A 25280-nucleotide genomic window follows, 5' to 3' on the forward strand; every position below is an offset into this window, starting at 1 on the left:
CAGAAAAGTGAGGAAGCCAAGATGTCTATGTGTCACACTCTGCAGAGACGAGGCGGCTCAGAGAAGTTATCCGGACCAAATGGAGAAGATGATGACAGAGAAGATCTACATAAGAGGAGACGTCAACTGGAGGCACTGGATGTGAAAGGTACGTGCTGCTTTATAGCAAATACAGTAAAATGTCTTCAGTGCTAGTGTTTAGAGAATTGGGCCATATGCATTGGGGCTTGGGCCCCAGATCTTTTGAGACTCTAGCAACGCCCCTGGCCTCTGGGAGCAATAGCTACACCTAGAGGCCCAGCTCTCTGTGCAATTGCCGTGCCCCCTCCACTTTGAATGACTTTAGGAGGAGTCAGGGCCAGGCATGATGACGTTTACCCTGCATCGCCCTGTCAAAGTGCAGAGGTCGTCACAGTTGCAGAGAGAGCAGAGCCTTTAGGTGTAATGGCAATGCCCTCGTTGCTCCTAGAGGCTCATTTGCATATATTAAAACATTGTTTTTTTCAGCAATACAAGCACATACTGTATGAACATGGGACGAACACAGATGCCTTCAGCTGCCAAGCGCACATGTAACAGGTCAGCCAGTGTCATAAGTACAAATCTGCTGATAGCTACCACGAAAACTCTGCTGTGAATTTTACTTTTTAGTAAATAGTTAAAATTGTACCTCCAAGGCCAGCTCCTGCTAGTCCGCCTTGCCCAAATCCACCTCCACCTCCAGCTCCAGCTCCATAGCCTGAGAAGAGAATGATGTATTTAGTATTTTTATACTGATGTACTTTTCACATTTTATGCCATTAACAACATCTATGGGGATTATGGGAATATGGCCAAGGAAGGATATCTTCAGGTATACTAGTCAGGTCAGGTATACTGGTCAGGTATACTAGTATCCTCATTCCTCTGGCCTTCTGAGCCTGCCCATGTAGTTTATCATGCCCACTGCACCCTAGGTCTTGTCATTATGACCAGATTGGACACTGATTCTGTTTAGAGGAAATATCTTCAGATATTAGGATTAGCCTCTTTACCTGGCTTAGGTGGTTTGCCTCCGGCTCCTGGATACTGACCTGGTAACAGAGAAAGATGTTATATAACTTTTATTAAGAAGAACTTTTATTTAGCAATGTCATTGTCCATTGTAGCATCACATCCTTCAAACATCCTTCAAACTGATGACTTTTCTTCCTGCTTTCTGCACATTATGATGACTTTCCGTGTGGCTTTCTGTCATTGTTAATGCTTACCTCCAGCTCCTATGCCTCCAGGACCAAAACCAGTTCCAGCACCAGGACCAAAGCCAGCACCAACTCCACCTGCTCCTCCAGATACAAGGCCACCACCATAACCTTGGAAGCCAACACAGAGAAACACTCAATAGTTTTCCTTAATTGAGAATCCAACCATTCTTCATTATGCTTTAGGCCCCCATTACAGTACATATGTCATCCAACTTACCTGGCTTGGGTGGCTTGCCTCCAGCTCCTGGGTACTGACCTGCAAATATGAGACGTTATTTGACCTTGTGTCCCTGGCTGAATAATTCATTGAATATTTGCTCATCCTACATGCTATAAAACCTCATGATACAGCTGCTCTGTCAGTATTTATCTCTAACACCACACAATTATGGCTAGTCTTGGTATTTGAGTATGTTCTATACAGTCTGCAGTTCACTTGTTTCCCTCCAGCTGCCTGCAATCTGTTTTGTATCAGTAAAACTCCACTGAGACAGGCAATAACAATAAATGCCATTTTCCCAGCTATTTCTCAGCAATGATAGTTTGGCTCCCTTGAAGCAAAAGCAAAGTGTCTTTTTTTATTTTATTATTTTGATCTTTATGACACATTATAATGGTTCCAATGCTATATAATGATCCATATGTAACGGCTCCCTATAGTAAAACCATCGTATGGGGATATATTGGAAAACTGGCAAGCGTACGCTGTCTACTCTGTCCAATAGAAAGATCTGCCAATTAATGTAAGCACTTGCTTGACCTGTTTTTTTATGCTGTCAAACACCAAATGGATTTATGACCCATATCCATTCTATCATGCAAACAGATGAGGCTTGACTATCCCGTTCCAAATTGTACGGTATTCACAAGTGTTTGGCCAGACGTGCCGAGGAATGCTGGCTTTGAAATGCGTCTGTTGACTTTTCAGGACCAAGCTTAAAAATGCAGAGGCCAAGTGCAGTTTACTTAAAACAGACTCCTCAAAGTACAACTAGAACCTCTTCGGGGGGTCGTCTAGTTTAGGCCTGTTTTCAAATGCTCTCCTAGGTCATTGTGACTTTACAAGAACCCTTTCTTTTCAGAGCAGGAGGATCAGCACCATGTAATGCTTCATGAACACTGACTGGTGAAATTCACGCCAATAAAAGCAGATTGCAAAGGGCCCCAACCAGTGTTCCCTCTAAATCATGCTCTCTGAGGGTCAACTCTATCTGTCTGTAGGAATGGTCATTTTAACTATGACATTTCCAGCTTAGAGGAAATAATAGTCCCAACACTTACAATATGCCATCCTAATAAAGAAACCTCACAGACAATGTGGAATATAGCAGGACAGGTCACCAGCAACAATTCCGATATTAAGTAGTTACGCAAGTAAAAAATAATAATACTTGTCAATGAAGTTCAAGCTTCTTATATCAATTACAAATCTTTTAATGCAAAATTAAAGGATTATTCCTACTGTATCTTGTAAAGTGATATGGACGGCCAACTTCTAGGAACAATTTTAAGAATGAAGAGGATGCAGCATGGATAATTAGCCCCATCTTAATTTTCCTTGCACAGTGGTGCACTCAGATGTGCAGGGGACTCCAGGAAGCCCCATTCCCTTAAATTGGGACATGTTAAATTTCAATGCATGACAGGTTGCTTGGGCACTATTGTGCAGGGGAAAATCAATTAAAGGGGTTATCCCATGATTAATGTGAAATTGATAATCAGGCATCAAATAGTACAGGACATTTTTATTCTAACAAAGCTAGAACCAGCCCTGTACCGCACATGGATCTAGAAACATCCCCATTTATTGCTCCGATTGCTCTGCTAGATTTATTTCAAGATGGCAGCTCAGTAGGTGTGTCTTTACTGCTTCGGTTCTCTTCCTTTAACTGTCACAGTAGATGGCAGTGGTGGCAGTTCAAGGACGAAACAGAGCATATGCGACCACCTCAGTGATGTTACTAAGGTGGACGGAGAAATAAGGAAAAGAACAAACAGCAGGTGGTGCTATGCAGATGCTTATTTCATAACTTTGTGGCTATACAAAATTACATGCAATTACAAAAATATTCTGATCTAGTTTGAAAAATATAGAATATTTTTCACAAGACAACTCATTTAAGGTGACCAAGGATTGGCTTGGAAGAGAAGGAGGTGGATCCAGCGAGTAAAATCTTATATATTTTTATATATATGATTTTACTCACTGGATCCACCTTCTTCTCTTCCAAGCTTTCTCAGGGTGTGGACACAGTTTAGGATCCGAGCTTTGAGTCTGCAAGCTATTCCCTTGGGAGCTGGACATCCACTACATGTGACCGGGGATTGGCAACAGCTATATTCAACTGTGGCCACAGTCTTGCCACAGAGGCTTTATCAATCTCTCAAAGTCTTGTGTAGAAAACCTCTTTCACTGGCATAGAACCCTATAATCTCTAAAACACATTTATATGCTGTTCCTACCTGCACCGCCTATGCCACCAGGTCCAAAGCCAGCACCAGGTCCAAAACCTCCACCTAATAATCCAGCACCAGGTCCAAAGCCAGCACCAGGTCCAAAACCTCCACCTAATAATCCAGCACCAGGTCCAAAGCCAGCACCAGGTCCAAAACCTCCACCTAATAATCCAGCCCCAGGTCCATAACCTACAAAAAATAGTGTCGATTAATTCATCCTATATCACCAGTTCCTGCTGACATTTATAAGTAGATCTATGTACTATTGTACACAGAATAGCCTGGCTGCTAAAGAACAGATTATATTATTACATCTTATTATTCACTAGTTAAAATGGACTGTATAGGTTTATCACTCTTAGGGCTCATTCACATGACACAAGTGAAAAGCAGCGCGTGGCGGCCATCTTTGCAACTGCCATAACACGACGTCACAGCCAGACGGTCCCCATTGAGATCATTTCAGCTGTTTTAAGTGGCCATTTAGACAGGAGTGCACCCATTTAAGGCTGGGTTCACTACACATTTTTGTCTTACATTTAATGTATACAAAGAATGAGTTGCAGGATGGAAAAGGGTAGTGTACTCTATGGTGATGGATGCCATTGCATGGCGTCCATCTCGGACGTCAGTTTTTTGTATACTTTTTTGTATGTGCTAAACATTGGTTAAAAACGTGATGTGAACCCAGCCTTTGTGCTGTTAAAACCAGGCACACTGTGTAAAAACCTACTTCTAACTACATCAGTTACCTAGTAGTGGCCATTACTACTCTATGTTTTATGGTTACACGATAGCACTTCATTAATGATTACCTGGTTTAGGTGGTTTGCCTCCAGCACCAACTCCAGCTCCGGGATAACCTGATATGATAGACACAATTAAACAGAGAATTATGCTTTACAGTTCTGTCATTTCAGAATCCGTGAAGGGTACAGTATGTCCTCATTGTTTTACTGTTTAAATAAAAACATAATCTACATTTAAAGGGGTTTTCCAGAAGTTTAATTTTGATGGTCTGTCTGCAGGATCATCAATATATGCAAGGTGGTACACACCATTATCTCCTGAAAGTAGATATGTACATTGGGCCCAAGGAGGCTCAGACTGAAGTTGCCTCCTTGGCAGGGGCATAGCTAATGGCCTATGGGCCCTGGTGCAAGTGTTCAGCTTGGGCCTCCCCTCCCTCAGTGCTTTATGGCCAGGTGCAGGGAAGAGCATGGCCGCCAAAAATTGAAACTGTACCCCCTCCCCATCCCAAATTCTTGACCTAACCCCTTGCCTTCAGCCAGAGGTATGACTTGAATATGTACTTTCTATAATAGTGGTGTCTTCTTATGTGGCTGTGGCACAAAGGTCTTTGGGCCCCCTCAGGCTCCTGGGTCTGGTAGCGTCTGCTACCTCTGGGCCCCCTATAGCTAGGCCCATGCTGCTTGATTAGCCTGGGAGGGTACTGTTTAGAGGATGCACTTTATGAAATTTGGCTAACTGGAATAAGTTTGTCCTGTAAGCCTTTGAAGTACACATTACAAGCAATTAATCTTTACTAAGTAAGGAGAACCTTTTCATAGCACCAAGAAGCTCTAGCTACATCTTATGAGACAACCTACGATTAAATCATTCATGTAATTCCCAGGTCACAGTTTGATCTACTTTTACTCTTGAATTCCATCTGTAACATTGCAGTCCTCGCGGGTTCACTAACTGGACTGCAAAGATTTCACAAATTAGCAAGTGGTTAACTAATTAACTAAGCATAATATTTCTCTTCCATGATTTAGTATTCCTGGCAAAAGAGTATCCCTTGGAGAGTGGAGATGGTTGGACAACTTGGGGAAAACACGGCCACATGCTTAATGTCTCTGCAGCATCCAGTAAACAGCCGTCACATGGTAACATTACAGTTTGGTGACTCATAGTAATTTAGGCGTCTTATTTAAAATAATTTTCTCCTTTAGGCTTATTGCCAGGCTAGGGAGTTTCCATGGTTTTAGTGATGTAGCCCTGGGGAACAAAAGATCTGCAAACAGCCAGTTATATTTCATTGCCTTTAATAAAGATGTCAGCTAACCTCGGGTCAGAAAGTGACATCATGGTCTAGTCCTGGTTTTCCAAGATATTTCTGAATTCTTTTTTGTTTGTTTCCGTTGGATGTAAAATGATATCCATATATTTCCCACATCAAAACTGTCAGACCTTGGCGGCTCAATGTTATTCAAAGTGGGTCAAGTATTAAAGTTTAGCTGTTGGCATATCTCATTGTGGGATACTATGTAAAGTATATATACTCCTAAATAAGCTCTCAAAGTTGCGCTCAAGTAGAAGCATTTGAAAAAAACAGGCCTGAACAATTGGCTTCATAGGGCTTGTTTCAACAATGCAGCCTGTGTCCATATGTCTTATCAATCCTGTTATCGATCCCGTTCTTGGGATCCTCCCCATGAACCAGTGCAGAGAGTTGCTAAGGCTACTTTCACACTCACGCTTGGTGCGGATCCGTTCAGATAATACAACTGTCTGCATCCGTTCAGAACGGATCCGTTTGTATTATCTTTAACCAGGGGTCGAGTGGAGGGGGAACGCATGGGAACGGCATTCCTGCACTTTTTTCATGGCAGGAACGCCGTTCCCTTTCAGCCTCAAGCCAGGAGAACACGGCTGAATCAGATTCACAGGGGGAGACGGAGCGCACTGTGCAGGGCAGGTTAAGGGAGGAGGGGCGGCTTCAGTTGAGAGGAAGCTGTCTGTGCGGTGCCGCTGCCTGCGACTCCTCTCATGGCGCCCCGCCCCCTAATGACATCATCTCCTTCACTACGAGATCATTTAGAATGTCTTTTAGAAAAGTTTGTCCTGGGATTCGAACTCACGACCTCTACACATCAGAGGAAGGCATTTACCCTCACAGCCATGAAAGCCGTCTAGGTAGTTGCTTAAAAAAATAAATATAAGACTTCTAATTATACCTAGTGTACTGCTATCTAGTGTACAACCATACACATGACAGCTGCCCACTGTGTATGGATGTAGCAGAGCTGGGTGTGTTGGGGCAGCTGTCATGTGTATGGTTGTACACTAGGTATCAGTACACTAGGTATAAGTAGAAGTCTTATTTTTTTTTTTTTTAAACAGCTACCTTGACAGCTTTTATGGCTGTGAGGGTAAATGCCTTGCCTCTGATGTGTAGAGGTCATGAGTTCGAATCCCAGGACAAACTTTTCTAAAAGTGTTTTTTTTTTTTTTTTATAAGACTTCTACTGATACCTAGTTTACTGATACCAAGTGTACAACCATACACATGACAGCTGCCCACTGTGTATGGATGTAGCAGGGCTGGGTGTGTTGGGGCAGCTGTCATGTGTATGGTTGTACACTAGGTATCAGTACACTAGGTATAAGTAGAAGTCTTAGTTTTTTTTTTTTTAAGCAACTACCTCAACAGCTTTTATGGCTGTGAGGGTAAATGCCTTGCCTGTAATGTGTAGAGGTCATGAGTTCGAATCCCAGTACAAACTAAAAGTGTTTTTTTTTCTTTTTCTGATACTTCTACTGATACCTTGTGTACTGATACCTAGTGTACAACCATACACATGACAGCTGCCCCAACACACCCAGCTCTGCTACATCCATACACAGTGGGCAAAGTTACCTACAGTAGAAGTCTTATATATATTTTTTTTTAAGAAGCAAGCTAGACAGCTTTCATAGCTGTGAGGGCATATGCCTTGCTTCTGCTGTGTAGAGGTCATGAGATCGAATCCCAGGACAAACATTTCTAAAAGTGCTATTTTTTTAATTTATTTTTTAGTCCGCAGCGACACAAATTACAGCATGCTAGATTTTCTGTGCTTTTTTATTTTTTGGAGGGGGGGGGGGGGGGGGGGTTGCAGTGGATCTTGGGTGAGTTCCCACACTTTTTTTCCCAGGACTTGACCCCTGTCTTTAACATAGCCAAGACGGATCCGTCTTGAACACCATTGAAAGTCAATGGAGGACGGATCCGTTTTCTATTGTACCAGATTGTGTCATAGAAAACGGATCCGTCCCCATTGACTTACATTGTGTGCCAGGACGGATCCGTTTGGCTCAGTTTCGTCAGACGGCATCAATGTCCGCCTCCAGAGCGGAATGGAGACGGATTGGAGGCAAACTGATGCATTCTGAGCGGATACTTTTCCATTCAGAATGCATTAGGGCAAAACTGATCCGTTTTGGACTGCTTGTGAGAGCCCTGAACGGATCTCCCAAACAGAAAGCCAAAACGCTGGTGTGAAAGTAGCCTAAGTAAAAGGCCAATGATTGTATAAATGATGGCCATTTTGAATGTTCATACCTAATCATTGCCATATGTAAATGTTCCTGGAAAATGAGCGAATGCATTTGGGTATTTATCAGCCTATGTGAAAGGTCCTTAAATGAGTACCAATTGCTTGCTATATTGTCTATCGGTGCTTGTTACAGGGAGAAATCTGCCCCTGTAATAAGACTGTAACAGTAGCTCCTGCTTTGCCAGACCTGGCCCATCCTTGTTTTACATGGTTACCCATTTGTCTGAATGGCCAGCATGTAATACTACATTTTTCCTGCTCATTGATCTCCTAGAGTTCCAAGAGCATGGTGATCAGCTGATCACTGGGTTGGCAGCTTTTCAGAAAACTTTTAATCCCATTTTTTGGCATGTTCCATGTACCACTGATTATAGTTTTTATCCATTCAATTTAGAGGGCCTCAAATTATTCTTTTTATTTTTTGCATTTTAAGGATTATTCAGATTTCCTTTTAATTCTGTTTCAAGTGAATAAAGTGAACAATAATTGTCTGAGCAGTGTCTTATTTGAAAACATTTGTACAATGCGCTGTCATACACACCTCCTGCACCACCACCTAGACCACCAACACCAGCTCCAAGTCCAGCACCTAGTCCACCAGCACCTTGTCCCCCAACACCAGCACCAGTTCCAAGACTACCAAGTCCAGCACCAGCACCATAACCTTAGAGAATGTAATAAAACATAAAGAAAACAGTACAATACATATTTTTTTCTAAAGTTACATTGCACCAAAAGACTGTAATAGAAGAGTATTATTATAGGAAAACCTATTGTGATGAAAATGCAGTATAATGCAGCATGTAACAGAGCAGGAGAAGCTGAGCAGATTGATATATAGTATAGTTTTGTTGGAGAAGATTCAGCCGTGTTTCATTCCTTTAAATTCCTGCTCTTTCTGGGCTTTGAAGACAAGGAGGTGGTCTTATCAGGATTGACAGCTATCTCTGTATACACAGTCATGGAGGGAAGGCTGCCAATCACTGATAGGACCACCTCCTGGACTTCAAAGCCCAGAATGAGCTGGCATTTAAATGACTGAAATGCAAGCTATACTGAATCTTTTCCCATAAAACACTGATCAGGTCAGATCCTCCTGTTCTATAACATGCTGCCCACTGTTTTCAACATGATAGATTTTATTTAAATTATCCTATACATTCATTGTATGAATGGATGAAAACATCCTACCTGGTTTTGGTGGTTTCCCTCCTGCACCAGCTCCTGGGTACAGGCCTGACAAAAGAAAGAACATAGAATACAACTTTGAAGTACCGGTAATCGACTATTCGAGGAATACATTTACAAGTGAAACAAAAAAGTATAAATCAGGTTTCAATATACATAACTATATGGGACCTAGACTCTCACCTCCAGCTCCTATGCCCCCAGGTCCAGCACCAGGAACTTGTCCACCTCCTATTCCAGCTCCAGGCACTAGTCCCCCAACACCAGCACCAGTTCCAAGACTACCAAGTCCAGCACCAGCACCATAACCTAGAGAATGTAATAAAGCATAAAGAAAACAGTACAAGAATTTTTTCTTCTTCTAAATTTACATTGCACCAAAAGACTGTAATAGAAGAGTATTATTATAGGAGAACCTATCGTGATGAAAATGCAGTATGATGCAGCATGTAACAGAGCAGGAGAAGCTGAGCAGATTGATATATAGTATAGTTTTGTTGGAGAAGATTCAGCCGTGTTTCATTCCTTTAAATTCCTGCTCTTTCTGGGCTTTGAAGACAAGGAGATGGTCTTATCAGGATTGACAGCTATCTCTGTATACACAGTCATGGAGGGAAGGCTGCCAAGCACTGATAGGACCACCTCCTGGACTTCAAAGCCCAGAATGAGCAGGCATTTAAATGACTGAAATGCAAGCTATACTGAATCTTTTCCCATAAAACACTGATCAGGTCAGACAGGGCCGGCGTCAGAACCCGGCAAACCCGGGCAAGTGGCGGGGCCCACTGTAAGTTAGGGGGCCCACTCGTCTCCGTGGCGGCCCCTTTAAAATGTTTGCCAGAAATATTTGCGCAGCGCAGCGCAGCGCCTGCTCGCCGTCCGAGCCATAATTATTCATGTTGCGCAGCGCAGCGCCCGCCCCCTCTCTCACGTGATCCTCTTCTCTTCTGACTCAGAGTCCAGGCACCGCACGCCGCACAGATCAACGAATCCAGCGATGATCCTCATTTGAGTCTGACTCACTGTAAGCCCGCCCCCAGCCAGCAGCAGGCCTGATAGCCGAGCCCAGAGGAAACCTGGCGCCCAGCCCAGAGGAAACCTGGAGGAGCTGAATGCTGCTGCTGGACTCGTTTTAAATTTAGAATTAAGGTGAACTAGTAACAGTCACATACCAAGACCAGTTCATGAATTTTTGCCAATAAACTGTATAATTGATTTCATGTGTTCTGGTATTTTCTTATAGGAGTTTATATTGTGTTTTAGGCCGAATGCACACGTCCGCGTTCCACGGCTGTGAGCGGTCCGTGGTATCCCGGCCTGGCATCCTGCTGAGAGCAGGAGCGCACGGCGTCATTGGTTTCTGCTATGACGCAGTGCGCTTCATGCCGCCGCTGCACTACAGTAATACACTCGTATAGATCATACGAGTGTATTACTGTAGTGCAGCGGCGGCATGAAGCGCACGGCGTCATAGCAGAAACCAATGACGCCGTGCGCTCCTGCTCTCAGCAGGATGCCAGGCCGGGATACCACGGACCGCTCACAGCCGTGGAACGCGGACGTGTGCATTCGGCCTAAAACACAATATAAACTCCTATAAGAAAATACCAGAACACATGAAATCAATTATACAGTTTATTGGCAAAACTTCATAAGAGGAAATTTTCCTCTTATGAATTTTTGACAATAAAGTGTATTATTGATTATCATTTTCTTATAGGAGTTTGTTTTAAGCCTCATTCACACGGCCGTTGTGTGCCCATGGCTGTATTGCGGCCCGCATACGGCAGGTCCGCAACGCAATACACAGGCACCGGCCCATGTGCACTCCGCATCACAGATGCGGACCCATTCACTTGAATGGGTCCGCAATCACAGAGATGCAGAACGAACGCATGGATTGGAACCCCATGGAAGCACTATGGAGTGCTTCCGTGGTATTTCTGGCCATGCCTCCGCACCCCAATAAAATAGAACTTATTCAATTTTTTTGCGGGGGGAGGACGGTTAACGGACCCATTCAAGTTGAATGGGTCCGGATTCGTCCCGGCCACTGCATGGACGTTGCCCGTGCATTGGGGACCGCAACGGATGCACAACGGCCGTGTGCATGAGGCCTAAGGGCTCTTTCATACGAGCGGATGCCGTGCGGGTAATCCGCTGCGTGAAAGAGTGCCAAGCCCCGTCCAGGACAGCAGAGACACGGAGCAGTAACATGATTGATAATGCTCTTTGCCTCTCTCTGACATTTTTACTACAAAATGACAGTGAGATACAGTTGTCACTGTGATTTTGTAGTAAAATTATCACAGAGAGGCAAAGAGCATTATCAATCATGTTACTGCTCCGTGTCTCTGCTGTCCTGGACGGGGCTTGGCACTCTTTCACGCAGCGGATTACCCGCACGGCATCCGCTCGTATGAAAGAGCCCTTATGCCCCTTGCAGACTAGCGTTCCTCCCGCAGCAAGTCCACATCGCAGCACCCGGCCCAACCTCCCAGCGCTGCCGGAGGTCACATAGCATTATATTGATTGATCTAACCCTTAAAGTTCTGGAATGTATTGGATAACTGGCATAATGCTGTTAGTGTCATCTAATACATTCCAGGACTATAAGGGTTACATAGCATCATAAATCAATATAATGCTATGTGAATCCCATCAGTGCTGGGAGGTCAGGCCGGGTGCTGCGATGCGGACTCGCTGCGGGAGGAACGCTTGTCTGCAAGGGGCCTTAGCACAGGGGGGCCCACTGAGGCTTTATCGCCCAAGGGCCCACATGAACCTGGAGCCGGCCCTGAGGTCAGATCCTCCTGCTCTATAACATGCTGCCCACTGTTTTCAACATGATAGATTTTATTTAAATTAACTTATACACTCATTGTATGAATAGATAAAAACATCCTACCTGGTTTTGGTGGTTTCCCTCCTGCACCAGCTCCTGGGTACAGGCCTGACAAAAGTAAGAACATAAAATACAACTTTGAAGTAATCGACTATTCGAGGAAAACATTTACAAGTGAAACAAAAAAGTATAAATCAGGTTTCAATATACGTGACTATATGGGACCTAGACTCTCACCTCCAGCTCCTATGCCCCCAGGTCCAGCACCAGGAACTAGTCCACCACCAGGCACTAGTCCACCACCAGCCACTAGTCCACCACCAGGTAATACTCCTCCAGTTCCATAACCTAAACACACATTGTAAGTTGTAAATTGACATATAAATTGACATTGATCCAAAAATGTAGCAGATGCTAACATACTGACCTGGTTTGGGAGGTTTGCCTCCTGCACCTGGATAATACCCTATAGACATAAGGAAAACATAATTGAAAGTTTTTATAATTCATATATTGACAAAAAATAATTTTGCAGATAATTCATATTATTTTTTATACCAATTCTGGGATTACTTTTTAAGTGGCGCTTTACTGTTTTGATTGGTGGAGGTCCGAGCGCTGAGACTCCAAAGAAAGTCTATGGGCCCATCTAGATTCCATCTCCTGCAGTGAGGAGAGAGAGTGCGCCATGTAAGGGCTTCTCTCCTCCTTCTAGCGTTCAATGGTGGGGTCTCATCCCTTAGACTCCCACCAATCAAAACCTTTGGTATGTTGACATATCAAACGTTCACTGCCTCTTTAAGTTCAACAGCCCCATGAATTATATTAGCCTGAGGCTTGGAGATGAGGAGCAGCTGTGCAAACATTTTTGACATTTTTTGATGTTTCTGGGACTTCTGACCAAACACTTGTTCAGAGGACAGCTATTATCCTTCCATTTCCATACACCTCTGGCGACAGCTTGTCTCCTATGGGAACAGAGGATTGGGCACATTGAAATCCAAGATGACTGATCCATCTTTCCCCAAGTATGCTTGTTAGTCAGAAGGTCCCACGGAAATAGACTGGTTCAGCTAACCCATCTAATATGAATAGGCATCTCCAGTCTTAGATTTGAGAGTGCACATAATGGTCAGTAACTTTAAAGTTTGATTATAAAGTATACATAGACCGGAAGGTAAACTCCATTAGTGGAGAACACATAAAAACAAGTTATATTATTTATTTTTTGTTGTTGTCTGGGAAACAGTAAGCATCTTACATACCTGCCCCTGGCACTCCTCCGGTACCAGCACCAACTGCAAATCAAAAAGAAAGAACACTAAAGAACTTTTCATGTATTGCACCCCAGTATACAGAATACACATTTAGGATGGTCTAGTTACAAGATTTAAAGGGAACCTGTCACAATGAAAATGCACTGTAAGCTACAGGAAGCATGTTATAAAGCAGGAGGAGCTGAGCAGATTGATATATATAAATTTATGGGGAAAGATTCAGTAAAACTTGTAATATATACATTTAAATTCCTGCTCATTCAGGACTTTGAAGTCCAGGAGGCGGTCCTATCAGTGATTGACAGGCATAGAGGGAAGCCCGTCAATCACTGATAGGACCGCCTACTGGTTTTCAAAACCCAGAATTAGCAGGAATTTAAATGAATAAAAGGGAGGTTATGCTGAATCTTTCCCCATAAAGCTAAATCTAAATTAATCTGCTCAACTCCTCCTGTTCTTTAATATGGTGCCTGCAGCGCAAACACCATGTCCAACATGACAGGTTCCCTTTAATGGCCTCTGTGGTCCTTCACTCTGTCTGACCCTCTGCAAACTTTAAAGGGGTATTCCACTTTCAGCAAATAGATAAACACCTGTCCTGGTCATGTGGTGGACAGGTGTCTGGATAGGCTCTGATAATGGTAATGTAGCTGTAATACATCATGTACAGATGTGGCCACGTTATTTCGGCTGGCTTAACGTGTGACCTTCACATGGCCAGTGGAGATTTTTGTTCACTGGAAGTAAACAATGAAGGTGCCTCGCCATTTGAAGGACTGCAAGCAGAAAAGTGTATTGAATATCCATGTAAATGTTCATTATGCATAGTATAACCTTTATTGCAGAATCCAGACTATCCCTTTCAAAATTAATAAATTTACAAAAAAGAGGAGCTGTCACCTCTCCTGACATGTTTTTTTTTTAGTAACTACTTGCATTCCCCCTGTGATAACAATTCTGGAGCATGGACCTATGTTGTGCCATTCCTCTTTTATTCCTGCTAGAAGTTTATGACTGGATTGCCAGCAGTCCGCAATAAAGGTCCACCTGGGTGTTGCCGGTTTGTGAGGGGGTGTTTTTGTGTCTGGCACTGGGAGCAGTGATTGTCAGACTGCACAGTAACACCCCCCCAACTGGTAACACTAATGTGGAACTATCCTCAAAGATACAACATTTCCTATTATTGTCCGCATAACGGACATAGATAGGACTGTTCTATCAGAGGCCAGCTGTTCCGTTCTGCCAAAAACGGAATGCACACGGACGTCATCCGTATTTTTTGCGGACTGCAAAATACTGAAAAAGCCATACGGTCGTGTGCAAGAAGCCTGACTCTGTAAAAAGTAAAAGCTGCAATCTGATTGGTTGATATGGCGAGCACGATATGTTTTGTGCACACACAGTTTTTATGGATGAGGCTTATGATTTTTTTTTTAAACAGGATTTTCCCAGAAATGACCTTCATCACCTATTTACAGCTATCCTCACTAAGTGAAAGGTATCATTACATTCAGCTGAGCTAGCCCTACAAGACGCTGTGCTTGGTTTACCCATAATTTCCTAGTGACAGAATCCCTTTATAAACTGGTCAGTACAAATAAACACACAACATAACATAAGGCCAGCAAAATGCAAGAACTCTGGATTAAAGTGAATTATAAAGTATATAAATGCTATACTCTAAATACAAACCTCCAGCGGGCAGCCCACCAGCACCATAGCCACCAACTGTGCAGGAAAAAAGAGATATACAATTACCTATAGCATTAAAAATGGCAAGGGTCTTATGCTGTGCAATATGGGTAATGAAAAGAGGATGACTGTTGCATTGGGATTAAATACATATTTTGTGTTATGGGAAAACAGTGTAGTTATTGTGCCCTACTAAGAGGGAGGCTGGCTGCACCTGTCCCCTCTGAGGGAGGAGCTGTGTAGTCTGATTGCATCAGCCAGAGAGTCTGGAGTAGGCAGCCGGAGTGTGAGGAGCTGCATGGGTCTGTTCAGTGTGAGGCCTACTACAAGGATTCTCCATTCCTTCATGCTGAGGACAAGAGCCAGACTCCTGAGAGAAGCAAGCAAAGTATCTATAGACCATTTAGAACCATAAGGGACAGTGCGTGGTGGCAATGTTAGCACTCGCCTATGATTTTGGACTTTGCTGCTGGTGGAAAGGGTCAATTGCCTCTGGCACCCACCACACTTTTACAACAAATAAGCTACCTGTTGGAAGATCTGCACCCGCAGTGGTAACTGCAGTGTTAATGAGAATGGAATTGCACGCCTTTGATGAATTTGGAAAGTTGGAAAGATTCAATAGAGACAGACTATACAGTCTGCTTTCCCAAATTTACCCTTGGAAAGATTGTGTGTCATTTAGAGAGACAGAACATGCAGTGGTATTTGTCCGACTGAAACCCAGCATTAATTAAAGTGGCCAAATCACCGCCGGATTCCTCTATAGTCTATGGGGTTTGTGCTCTCATGTGTTTTACATACAGTATAATAGCTGCATTACATCCCATGTGATAAGTCCCATAAACCTTGGATACAAGAAATTATAGTCCTATGGCTGATATTGCTGCTATAGCTTACCTCCTTGGAAACCACCAACTCCCACTAGTGAAAAGAAAATGGTGTTAATGTGCTACAGTAAGTACTAAAAAAGACAAATGATAACACTTTGGACAGGCATTTATCATTGCCTGTACGCCACAAAACTGGCATCAAAAAGTTGCAAAGTTTGCTACTTTTTGAGAGTTTAGAGCCCTTTTTACCACTTTTTCAAAAGGGAGGGAGGGGAAAGCAGGTCTGGGAATGGGTGGTGCAGGGGCAAGTGTAGCTGACCCGAAACACTTTCTATAATCTATGGCAGTAAATTTGCATTGATTATAGCGGAAATCGACACCAGCTCCATTTCTGGTAAAGATTTCCATTTTGGCGCACAGATCTGTACAGAGGCACCACAATTATGACATTATGCCTCTTATCTGACAGCAGTGGGGAACAGATTAAGACTGGCATGTAAAACATTGGCCTTAATACATTTAAAACTCTTCACCAAAAGTAATGCAAATTTGTATATGGCAACATCTATAGTCATAGTATCCCGTCTACTGTAGCTGTGATATAATGAACATTGTACGTTTTCTTCAGTATCTCTTGATATCATCATGTTAGTTATGACCGCCCCACATTCTGTGGGCTACAATGAAAGGCATCATAGAATCCATATTTCACAAGTATAGACAAGAGTAGAATAAAGGGGTTGTCCAGGATTAGAAAAACGTGGCTGATTTGTTCCGAAAAATGGCCTCACGCCTGTGCATGGGTTTGCGCCTGGCACTGCAGCTCAGTTCCATTGAAGTGAATGGCACTCGACTGTAATACCACACTCAACTTGTGGACAGGTGTGGTGCTGTTTTTGGAAGAAAGCAGACATCTTTTTCTAGTCTTAGGCAACCTCTTTAATCATGTATCCCTTAGACTCAATATTTGGTAATTTACTCTGAAGACTGTACAATTTGTGGTTGATTATGTGTTATATCTATACTGTATGTACATTGTCCTGCAGCGTATTGCAATAATCTCATCTTTCTAGATCTGTCAGGTAACGTACCTCCACTGGGTACACCACCAGGGCTTAGTAAATGAACAATAAACCTACAAATTTGTGATAAAATTAAGCAGGCTATAGACTTGTCCACAACCTCGGCTTGTAGAAATCTTGCAGAGAATCCAAGTATTAAGGGTTTGAAGTGTTTAATACTAATGACCTATCTTTGGGAAGGTTATGAGAGTATCTGATCGGTGGAGGGCCGACTCCAGGCACTCCTGCAGATCACCAGTTTAAAGAGACCATGGATTCCATGAGCGCCATGGCTTCTTCTTAGGCCAGTGACGCCACATACATACAGCACAGACCAAAAGTTTGGACACACCTTCTCATTTAAAGAGTATTCTTTATTTTCATGACTATGAAGGCATCAAAACTATGAATTAACACATGTGGAATTATATACATAACAAACAAGTGTGAAACAACTGAAAATATGTCATATTCTAGGTTCTTCAAAGTAGCCACCTTTTGCTTTGATTACTGCTTTGCACACTCTTGGCATTCTCTTGATGAGCTTCAAGAGGTAGTCACCTGAAATGGTTTTCACTTCACAGGTGTGCCCTGTCAGGTTTAATAAGTGGGATTTCTTGCCTTATAAATTGGGTTGGGACCATCAGTTGCGTTGAGGAGAAGTCAGGTGGATACACAGCTGATAGTCCTACTGAATAGACTGTTAGAATTTGTATTATGGCAAAAAAAAAGCAGCTAAGTAAAGAAAAATGAGTGGCCATCATTACTTTAAGAAATGAAGGTCAGTCAGTCAGCCGAAAAATTGGGAAAACTTTGAAAGTAAGGGCTATTTGACCATGAAGAAGAGTGATGGGGTGCTGCGCCAGATGACCTGGCCTCCACAGTCACCGGACCTGAACCCAATCGAGATGGTTTGGGGTGAGCTGGACCGCAGAGTGAAGGCAAAAGGGCCAACAAGTGCTAAGCATCTCTTGGAACTCCTTCAAGACTGTTGGAAGACCATTTCAGGGGACTACCTCTTGAAGCTCATCAAGAGAATGCCAAGAGTGTGCAAAGCAGTAATCAAAGGTGGCTACTTTGAAGAACCTAGAATATGACATATTTTCAGCTGTTTCACACTTGTTTGTTATGTATATAATCCCACATGTGTTAATTCATAGTTTTGATGCCTTCATAGTCATGAAAATAAAGAATACTCTTTGAATGAGAAGATGTGTCCAAACTTTTGGTCTGTACTGTAGGTATCATGGCCGAGGTGAAGCTCAGTCCCATTCAAGTAAATGGGGATGAATTGCAATATCAAGCACTACCGCTATCCAATAGCCTGGGGATAGGTCATCAGTATTGAACACTCAGACAACCTCTTTAATTTCCTCTTGATCCCTTTGATTAATGTCTGACATATCACTAAGGGAAGGGGGGCCTAAATAAAGAGGGAGTCCTTGTTGGTACTTGATTCCAGAATTGCAGAGGAAGAAGTGGGGAAGGATCTTTCTGCAGCCTGTCATCTTATATCCAGATACAGAACTGACACATAGACTACAGATATTGAGGTATACTGTATCACATTAAAGGGAATGTGTCACCAGAAAATGACCTGTGGTTTAAATCAAGTTTTTATGTCAAGCCTATTTTGAAATTATTTTTGAGGTTTTTCATTTTCCATGTCAATATATAATCCTGCAGTTTTTCGCACTCCACTAAGCCTAGTAATAGATATCACGTCTTTGTTTGTACAGATCACTTTTCAGCAGTCATCTCATTATCATCACAGGCAGGATTACAAGGATGGATAATACCTATATCTAAGTAGCACAGGATCCACCATTCACAGCAGGTGACTGTCAAAGCTTATATACTCCCTCCCTGTACAATGACTTCTGCACTGGTCACAGAGCGTGACTAGAAAACTCTCCCATAGAAGTGAACGAGCCTCCTCCCATCTCTCGTGTCTAAGGACCATGTGGCTGCTGTGAAGCATATCTCTAAATGCTGTGAACAACAGCTCAGGCAAGAGAAATCCCTTAAGGAAATAGAATTAAAGGGCTTCTGTCACTCCACTAAACTCATTTTTTTTTTTTGTCTCCTTAAAATTCTTATGCTGCGATTTCTCAATATATAGGGCTATTACTCAGTTTGGTTCAGTAGTTATATAAAAAAACTGACTTTTATAATATGCAAATTACCTCTCTAGCAGCAAGTCGGGCGGCTACCTGCTGCTAGCAGCCGCATCCTCCATTCATAATGACACCCCCTCCTCATGTTCAGTAATGGGGCCAGCGGACGCGCTCATTCTCTGACTGGCCCTGTCTGCGTTTTAAATCTCGCGCCAGTCTTCAGTTGGCGCAGGCGCTCTGAGTGGAGGACGCTCGCTCAGCCGCTCCATCCTCAGTGCGCCTGCGCCGATGACGTCACATGTACACCTGGCACAGGCGCACTGAGGATGGAGCGGCCGAGCGAGCGTCCTCCACTCAGTGCGCCTGCGCCAACTGAAGACTGGCGCGAGATTTAAAACGCAGACAGGGCTAGTCAGAGGACGAGCGCGTCCGCTGGCCCTGTCAATCAACATGAGGAGGGGGCATCATTATGAATGGCGGATGCGGCTGCTAGCAGCAGGTAGCCGTCCTACCTGCTGCTAGAGAGGTAATTTGCATATTATAAAAGTCCGTTTTTTTATATAACTACTGAACCAAACTGAGTAATAGCCCTATATATTGAGAAATCGCAGCATAAGGATTTTAAGGAGATTTAAAAAAAAATGAGTTTAGTGGAGTGACAGAAGCCCTTTAAATAAAAAAGGATATGTCACTATCTGGTTTTAACTTGCCCTAAAATGTTAAGGGAATCATTTTTGGGGATTTCTTCAACATTTTGTTGTGTACTTTGTATATCTTTTCAGTCAGATATAATAATAGCATATAATAACACACACCTCCTGCAGGAAGACCTCCAACTCCATAGCCCGCTGTAATGATACAAGAGCATACCAGTAATGAAATAGGATCTGGGGCTTGCATAATAAAATAATCACACACACGTATTGTAACCAAGGGGCGTAGCCGGTGCCAGTGTCACCAACATGCCAATTTGAATTCATTAGAATATTTACATGCACTAGGGAAGTGAAGTTAATCTTTGACCCATGAGAGGGAATAACCTAACTACAACTATTGTCACATATCTAAGTGTGGTTGACTTGCTTGGTGATGGGCAGCACGTTGGCCTAGTGGTTAGCACTGGTGCCTTGCAGTGCTGGGGTCCTGGGTTCGCATCTCACCCAAAAAAAAAAAAAAAAAAAAAAAAAAAAAACGGTTTGCATGGGTTTTCTCTGGTTACTCCAGTTTCCCCCCCCCCACACGCCAAAGACATACTGAAAGGAACCTTAGATTGTGAGCTCCACTGGGATCAGCATGATGCTAATGTCTGTAAAGTGCTGCGGAATATAGTACCGCTATATAAGTGCATAACATAAATAGGTGCCCATTTATACCGTTATACCATATTAAATAAACATAGTTTCACCAACATTATTTTAACTCACCTCCAGTCTTAGGTGGTTTAGCACCAACACCACCTACACAACAGAAAAGTATATTTATTAAACGGAATGGTACAAACTAGAATAGAAGAAACAGATTACCTTTACTATGCTTACTTAAAGCTACTGTATACTGATTTATTTTGTTATGTATTATCTCTTAATATATGATAACTTTAGGTAGTGTCTCTATGTCTTACCAACTCCAGGAACACCACCAACTCCTGGAACACCACCAACTCCCGGAACTCCTCCTACTCCGGCCACGCCGCCTACACCAGAAACACCACCAACTCCAGGTACACCTTAGGAAATAATAATTTCATTAACTCTTTAATCCCTCTATCCAGTTGTCTAGTTCTAAATGACAGTATAGATTACTTTATATAATATACTGAATATATTTAGACTGCGTAACATACAAGACTTATTTATGTGGGTGAAGTAGTGCTTAGGGGTCTGTCGAGTAAAAGGGAACACAAACCCTACTTGACCATTGCAGACATTGGGTTCCTGTGGTGGACCCCTGCATGAGGGTGTCACTAGATGACTTGATTGACAAAGTGTCATATACAATGAAGACATGACATCAGCAAAGTCCAAGGTACTCTCGATAGATATCCCAATACATAGCTATGTACGTGTTAACAGGGCTGTCCCACAAAAAATATTCTACCGTTATGTTTTTCAAGCCAGCACCTAGATTCAAATACTTCTGTAATTCTCTGAATGAGCTATTTAATAAAATCTGTCTGCATAACACCACCTGTCCACCTCACTGAGGTGGACACACATGCTCAGTTCCATCCTTCCACTGCCAACAGCTACTGTTAGAAGCTTTGATAGTTACAGGAAGAGATTTGAAGCAGAAAGGAGATGTCTCCTGAGAAAGGACACCCCCTGAAGAAGGATATGCCCCATGAGCTGCCAGCCTGGATGGGGAGAATTTAGCAGAGCAATTGGAGCCATGTATGGGGAGATCTGTGGATCCATCTGAGGTGCAGGGCCGGTTCTTAGTTTGTTAGAAAGAGACTGTCATGTACTATATGATGTCTGATTTTGATTTTTTACATTAATCATGGGATAGCCTCTTTCAGTATATAAAGAGAATACAAAACTTACAGAACACATGTATGATTTCTTAGAGGAAGAATGCAAAGGAATATGAATTTTGAAGCAATATTTCTTCAGAAAGGACATTCGCGCCTTTAAAGGTCATATATTAAAAGAGCAACAAACGGAATACATAATAGGGTATGATATCAAGTAGATTATTATAAACTTGCCATATTTTGGGGGTTTCCCACCAGGCTGAACTCCATATTGAGGTATTCCTGATGAAAAAAAATAATAATAATTTCACAAAAAGCTTGAAAAATTTACCTTTTACGCATTTGCTACCATGAGTTCCTTACAAAACCTACCTGCTCCTGGTACTGCTCCACCACCTGGCAATACGCCAGCAACTCCAGGATAAAGACCAGGTACGACGCCAGGAATAGCTCCAGGGATGCCTCCTGGCACAGCTCCAGCAGCTACATGGAATAATCAAGAATTAGGACTATATATGTTGTACGTTATATATGATCACTACATTTTATGAGTATGACAAATGTGGTCTCTTCCCCCCAAATCCAGACAATTACTAAACAATGCAACCACCAAACATAGAAGGAATCTGCTTCCAGGATAAACAAGTTAGGTCATTATTATGTGAATGAAATCTTATTTGTGCAGTCTTTGGAATATATAATGTGTCATGTTATTTCCTTCTGCCCTAAGTTATTATTACATAGTTCTTAAACTATCCATAAACACGATTACATTATCAGAACTTCAAAGATGCTGTTTATCAGCTGTGATTGTTCAAAGACTTTGCTGCAGAATATAGTTTAACAGATGATAAAAGGAAACATCCTTCCTTAGAGCAGGTCAATTGTTTGCAGAGCACACAAGTCACATGCATAATGCTACTTTGGCGCATAGATTTGAATTTACAGCCATTTTAATAGAGCAAAAAAATTTTTTAACGTAAAGGGAATGTGTAGGCGTAAGGATTCTCCAAATCTTGTTTTTGCTGTCTGTCAAGTGTATATGTTTGATGGATTAAAGCAAATGTGACATCAGAAAACAACCCATTGCTGAAATCAAGTTTTTACGCTAAACATTTTTTTAAATAATTTTTGGTGATGTCATTTTTAATTTTCCATGTCACTATGTTTAAAAAAAAAAAAACTAACTAAAATCATGTAGTTTTTGCACTGGTCGCTAAGCTTAATAATAGGTGCTAGTTTCTGGTGTGTTCAGAGTTCACTTTTCAGTAGTCATCTCATTATCATTACAGGAAGGATTAGAATGACAGCTATTACCTCTATATAGATAAGTCATGATTATTCACAATGGGTGATTCCACAGCTTATCTACTGCCTCCTGAACTCTGCACAGGTCACAGAGCATTCCTAGAAAATTCTTCTATAGAAGACAGTGAGGTCCCATCCTGTCCATTATGTCTACGGCCCATAGTGGCTGCTGCAAAGCATATCTCTAAATGCTGTTAACAGCTCATGGAAGACGGCTGCACCCATAATCGTGTTCAGGAAACAAAATAAAAAAATTCCTACAATCTAGAAACTGATTTTAAAAAGGCTTCTATGTCATTATCTGGTTTAACTGGCAGAATAAAATATAAGTAAGACATTGCCTTTGTGTGCTTTTTTAGAAGGATTGAATATCCTAGTAAACCATGCATACTTAGTATACCTGCAAAAAACAAGCCTTTTTAACGTTGCAGTAGACGGGACATGAATGGAAATGTAAAGTCTTACATTTCCATCCATGAAACACATTTATTTTTCAACAATTAAAGCGGTTGTGCCAGGTTCCACAGGTTAGGAGATAACTAACTGATCAGTGGGGGTCTGACTGCTGGGACCCCCCACTGATCCCAAGAATAGAGGGTCCCATTCCGCCACTCTGATTGGGCAGCAAGTTGGGCATGGGCCCTGCTGCTCCATTCATTCTCCATGGGACCGAGGGAAATAGTCGAGAGCTGTACTTGGTGAGGGTCCGGTGGCAGAACCCCCACCGAAAGGCCATAGACCTTTCAGGGAAATTTCCCAGTGGGCCAATGCCCAGAGGCCGCCTGGACCACCTCTCACGGCCGGCCAGTGGAAGTATTTGGGAATGTATTTTGTGCTGCTGGCAGTATTTTGTGATGGACAGTGGTACTTGGCCATGTTAGGGTGGTACTGTATAATGTATATACACAAATATAGTTCTAGATTATAACATGCGTCGAAGCCTAGCAGACACCTCCAAATCAAAAATACCACACATATCAAAGTATGATATAAATCTTTATTGTTAAATCCAAATAGGACATATGAAATATCCATGTGAGAAGTTCTGGAATGTAGAGCAACCCCCCGAATGATAGGTCAGATAATTTAATATAAAATAGCAGTCCTGGTAGAGACCAATGAAGTAAAGAGACAGAGCAGGGTCATAAGCTCAGCATGTGCACACTCTCCTAAATCGCATAAGTGGTTCAACCCACAAACCAATGACATGTATGTAGTGGTGAGAGGAAAAGGCCAAACCACAACAGGGTATATAAAATACAAGCCCCCCGCCCAATAATAAGAGACCCGTAATCAAAACACCACTTCAATACATGCATGGAAAATCAGCAAAACAACCAGGAAATGATAAATAGTAGAATATAATACTGACCAAACTGGGGGGGATATTTACCGGTGGGCCAATGCCCAGGGGGCCGCCTGGGCCCTCCTCACAGCCTGCCAGTGGAATTTTTTGGGGATGTATTTTGTGCTGCTGGCAGTATTTTGTGATGGACTGTGAAATTTGGCTCTGTTGGGGTGGTATAATGTGCTACAATATGGTATTGCTGGCCAAGACCTCCATCAATTTGGACTTGAGCACAAAACGGGGCCACTTTTAGTATTTTTTCCAGGGCCACTTTAAGTTCCCAGTCCGCCCCTGCCCACCGATCAGTTATTCATCCCCTTTCCTATGGATAGGGGTTAACTTAAAAACATCCCCTCCTCCTTTGATAGACTTCAAACCTTCAAAAAATAAAAATACTCTAAAAATTGATACATTTTTTATTAAAATGTATCAAATTGATAACCAAGACATTAAACATATGTTTTAAAAAAGGAGATGTACACAATTGTCTAAGTTTTTTCTATACACATATTGCATTCTATATACATATATATGCAATACCAGACACCTCCTATGGAAAAGGGTGGTGTTGTTGCAAGAAAAAAAAAAGTTTACCTTTTTTTTTATTCCTTCCATGTTTTAAGAAGATAGGTTTGACTTTTTGTTATGTTCTATAGGAGTTCTACTTTCTATGATAAACGAGCTAGAGAGGTTGCATATACGTAGCACTGCTTTCTTGTATTACTCCACAAGGGGGCGCCAAAGCTGCCAGACCAAATGTAATCTTGACAGACTGCATGCTCTCCTGAATCTAAGCTTCAGACTGACAATTTTGGGAATAACGCATTGGAAATAGATGGATAGCAGATCTCACCTGCATATTTTGCGGCTTTAGCAGCTGCGGCAGCTTGAGCTCCAACTCCTAAAAACAGAACAGGAAGCCTAGTCAATACATATCACCATGTTCATGGCTGTCAGAGCACAGCGACTTATATTACATCACACCGCATGCTACAGCGAAAAAAGACATAAAAGATGAAAGCAGGAAATTAGGTTACATGTAATAGGAATCGCGGACAGAACAAATTAGCGGAGCTGTCTATAAGTGAATGTAAAACTCATGCTATATTTTA

General features: G+C 42.4%; 1 protein-coding gene across 1 annotated transcript in view; it reads right to left on the reverse strand.

Annotated features, from left to right (window-relative positions):
• ELN (elastin) overlaps positions 1-25280 on the reverse strand; it is a 90482-nt gene that overhangs the window by 4564 nt on the left and 60638 nt on the right. The window contains exons 22-42 of the mRNA XM_044285791.1: positions 25022-25069; positions 21885-21995; positions 21747-21794; positions 20661-20765; positions 20464-20496; positions 19855-19887; positions 15929-15952; positions 15029-15064; positions 13325-13357; positions 12487-12525; positions 12297-12407; positions 12123-12167; positions 9398-9523; positions 9218-9262; positions 8568-8690; positions 4517-4564; positions 3708-3890; positions 1462-1500; positions 1251-1352; positions 1035-1073; positions 671-739 (exon numbers count right to left, since the gene is read on the reverse strand). Of these exons, the coding sequence (XP_044141726.1) occupies positions 671-739; positions 1035-1073; positions 1251-1352; positions 1462-1500; positions 3708-3890; positions 4517-4564; positions 8568-8690; positions 9218-9262; positions 9398-9523; positions 12123-12167; positions 12297-12407; positions 12487-12525; positions 13325-13357; positions 15029-15064; positions 15929-15952; positions 19855-19887; positions 20464-20496; positions 20661-20765; positions 21747-21794; positions 21885-21995; positions 25022-25069 (1440 nt within the window). The remainder of the gene's footprint in view (positions 1-670; positions 740-1034; positions 1074-1250; positions 1353-1461; positions 1501-3707; positions 3891-4516; positions 4565-8567; positions 8691-9217; positions 9263-9397; positions 9524-12122; positions 12168-12296; positions 12408-12486; positions 12526-13324; positions 13358-15028; positions 15065-15928; positions 15953-19854; positions 19888-20463; positions 20497-20660; positions 20766-21746; positions 21795-21884; positions 21996-25021; positions 25070-25280) is intronic.

Source organism: Bufo gargarizans, chromosome 3, assembly GCF_014858855.1.
Source record: "Bufo gargarizans isolate SCDJY-AF-19 chromosome 3, ASM1485885v1, whole genome shotgun sequence".
NCBI lineage: Eukaryota > Metazoa > Chordata > Amphibia > Anura > Bufonidae > Bufo > Bufo gargarizans.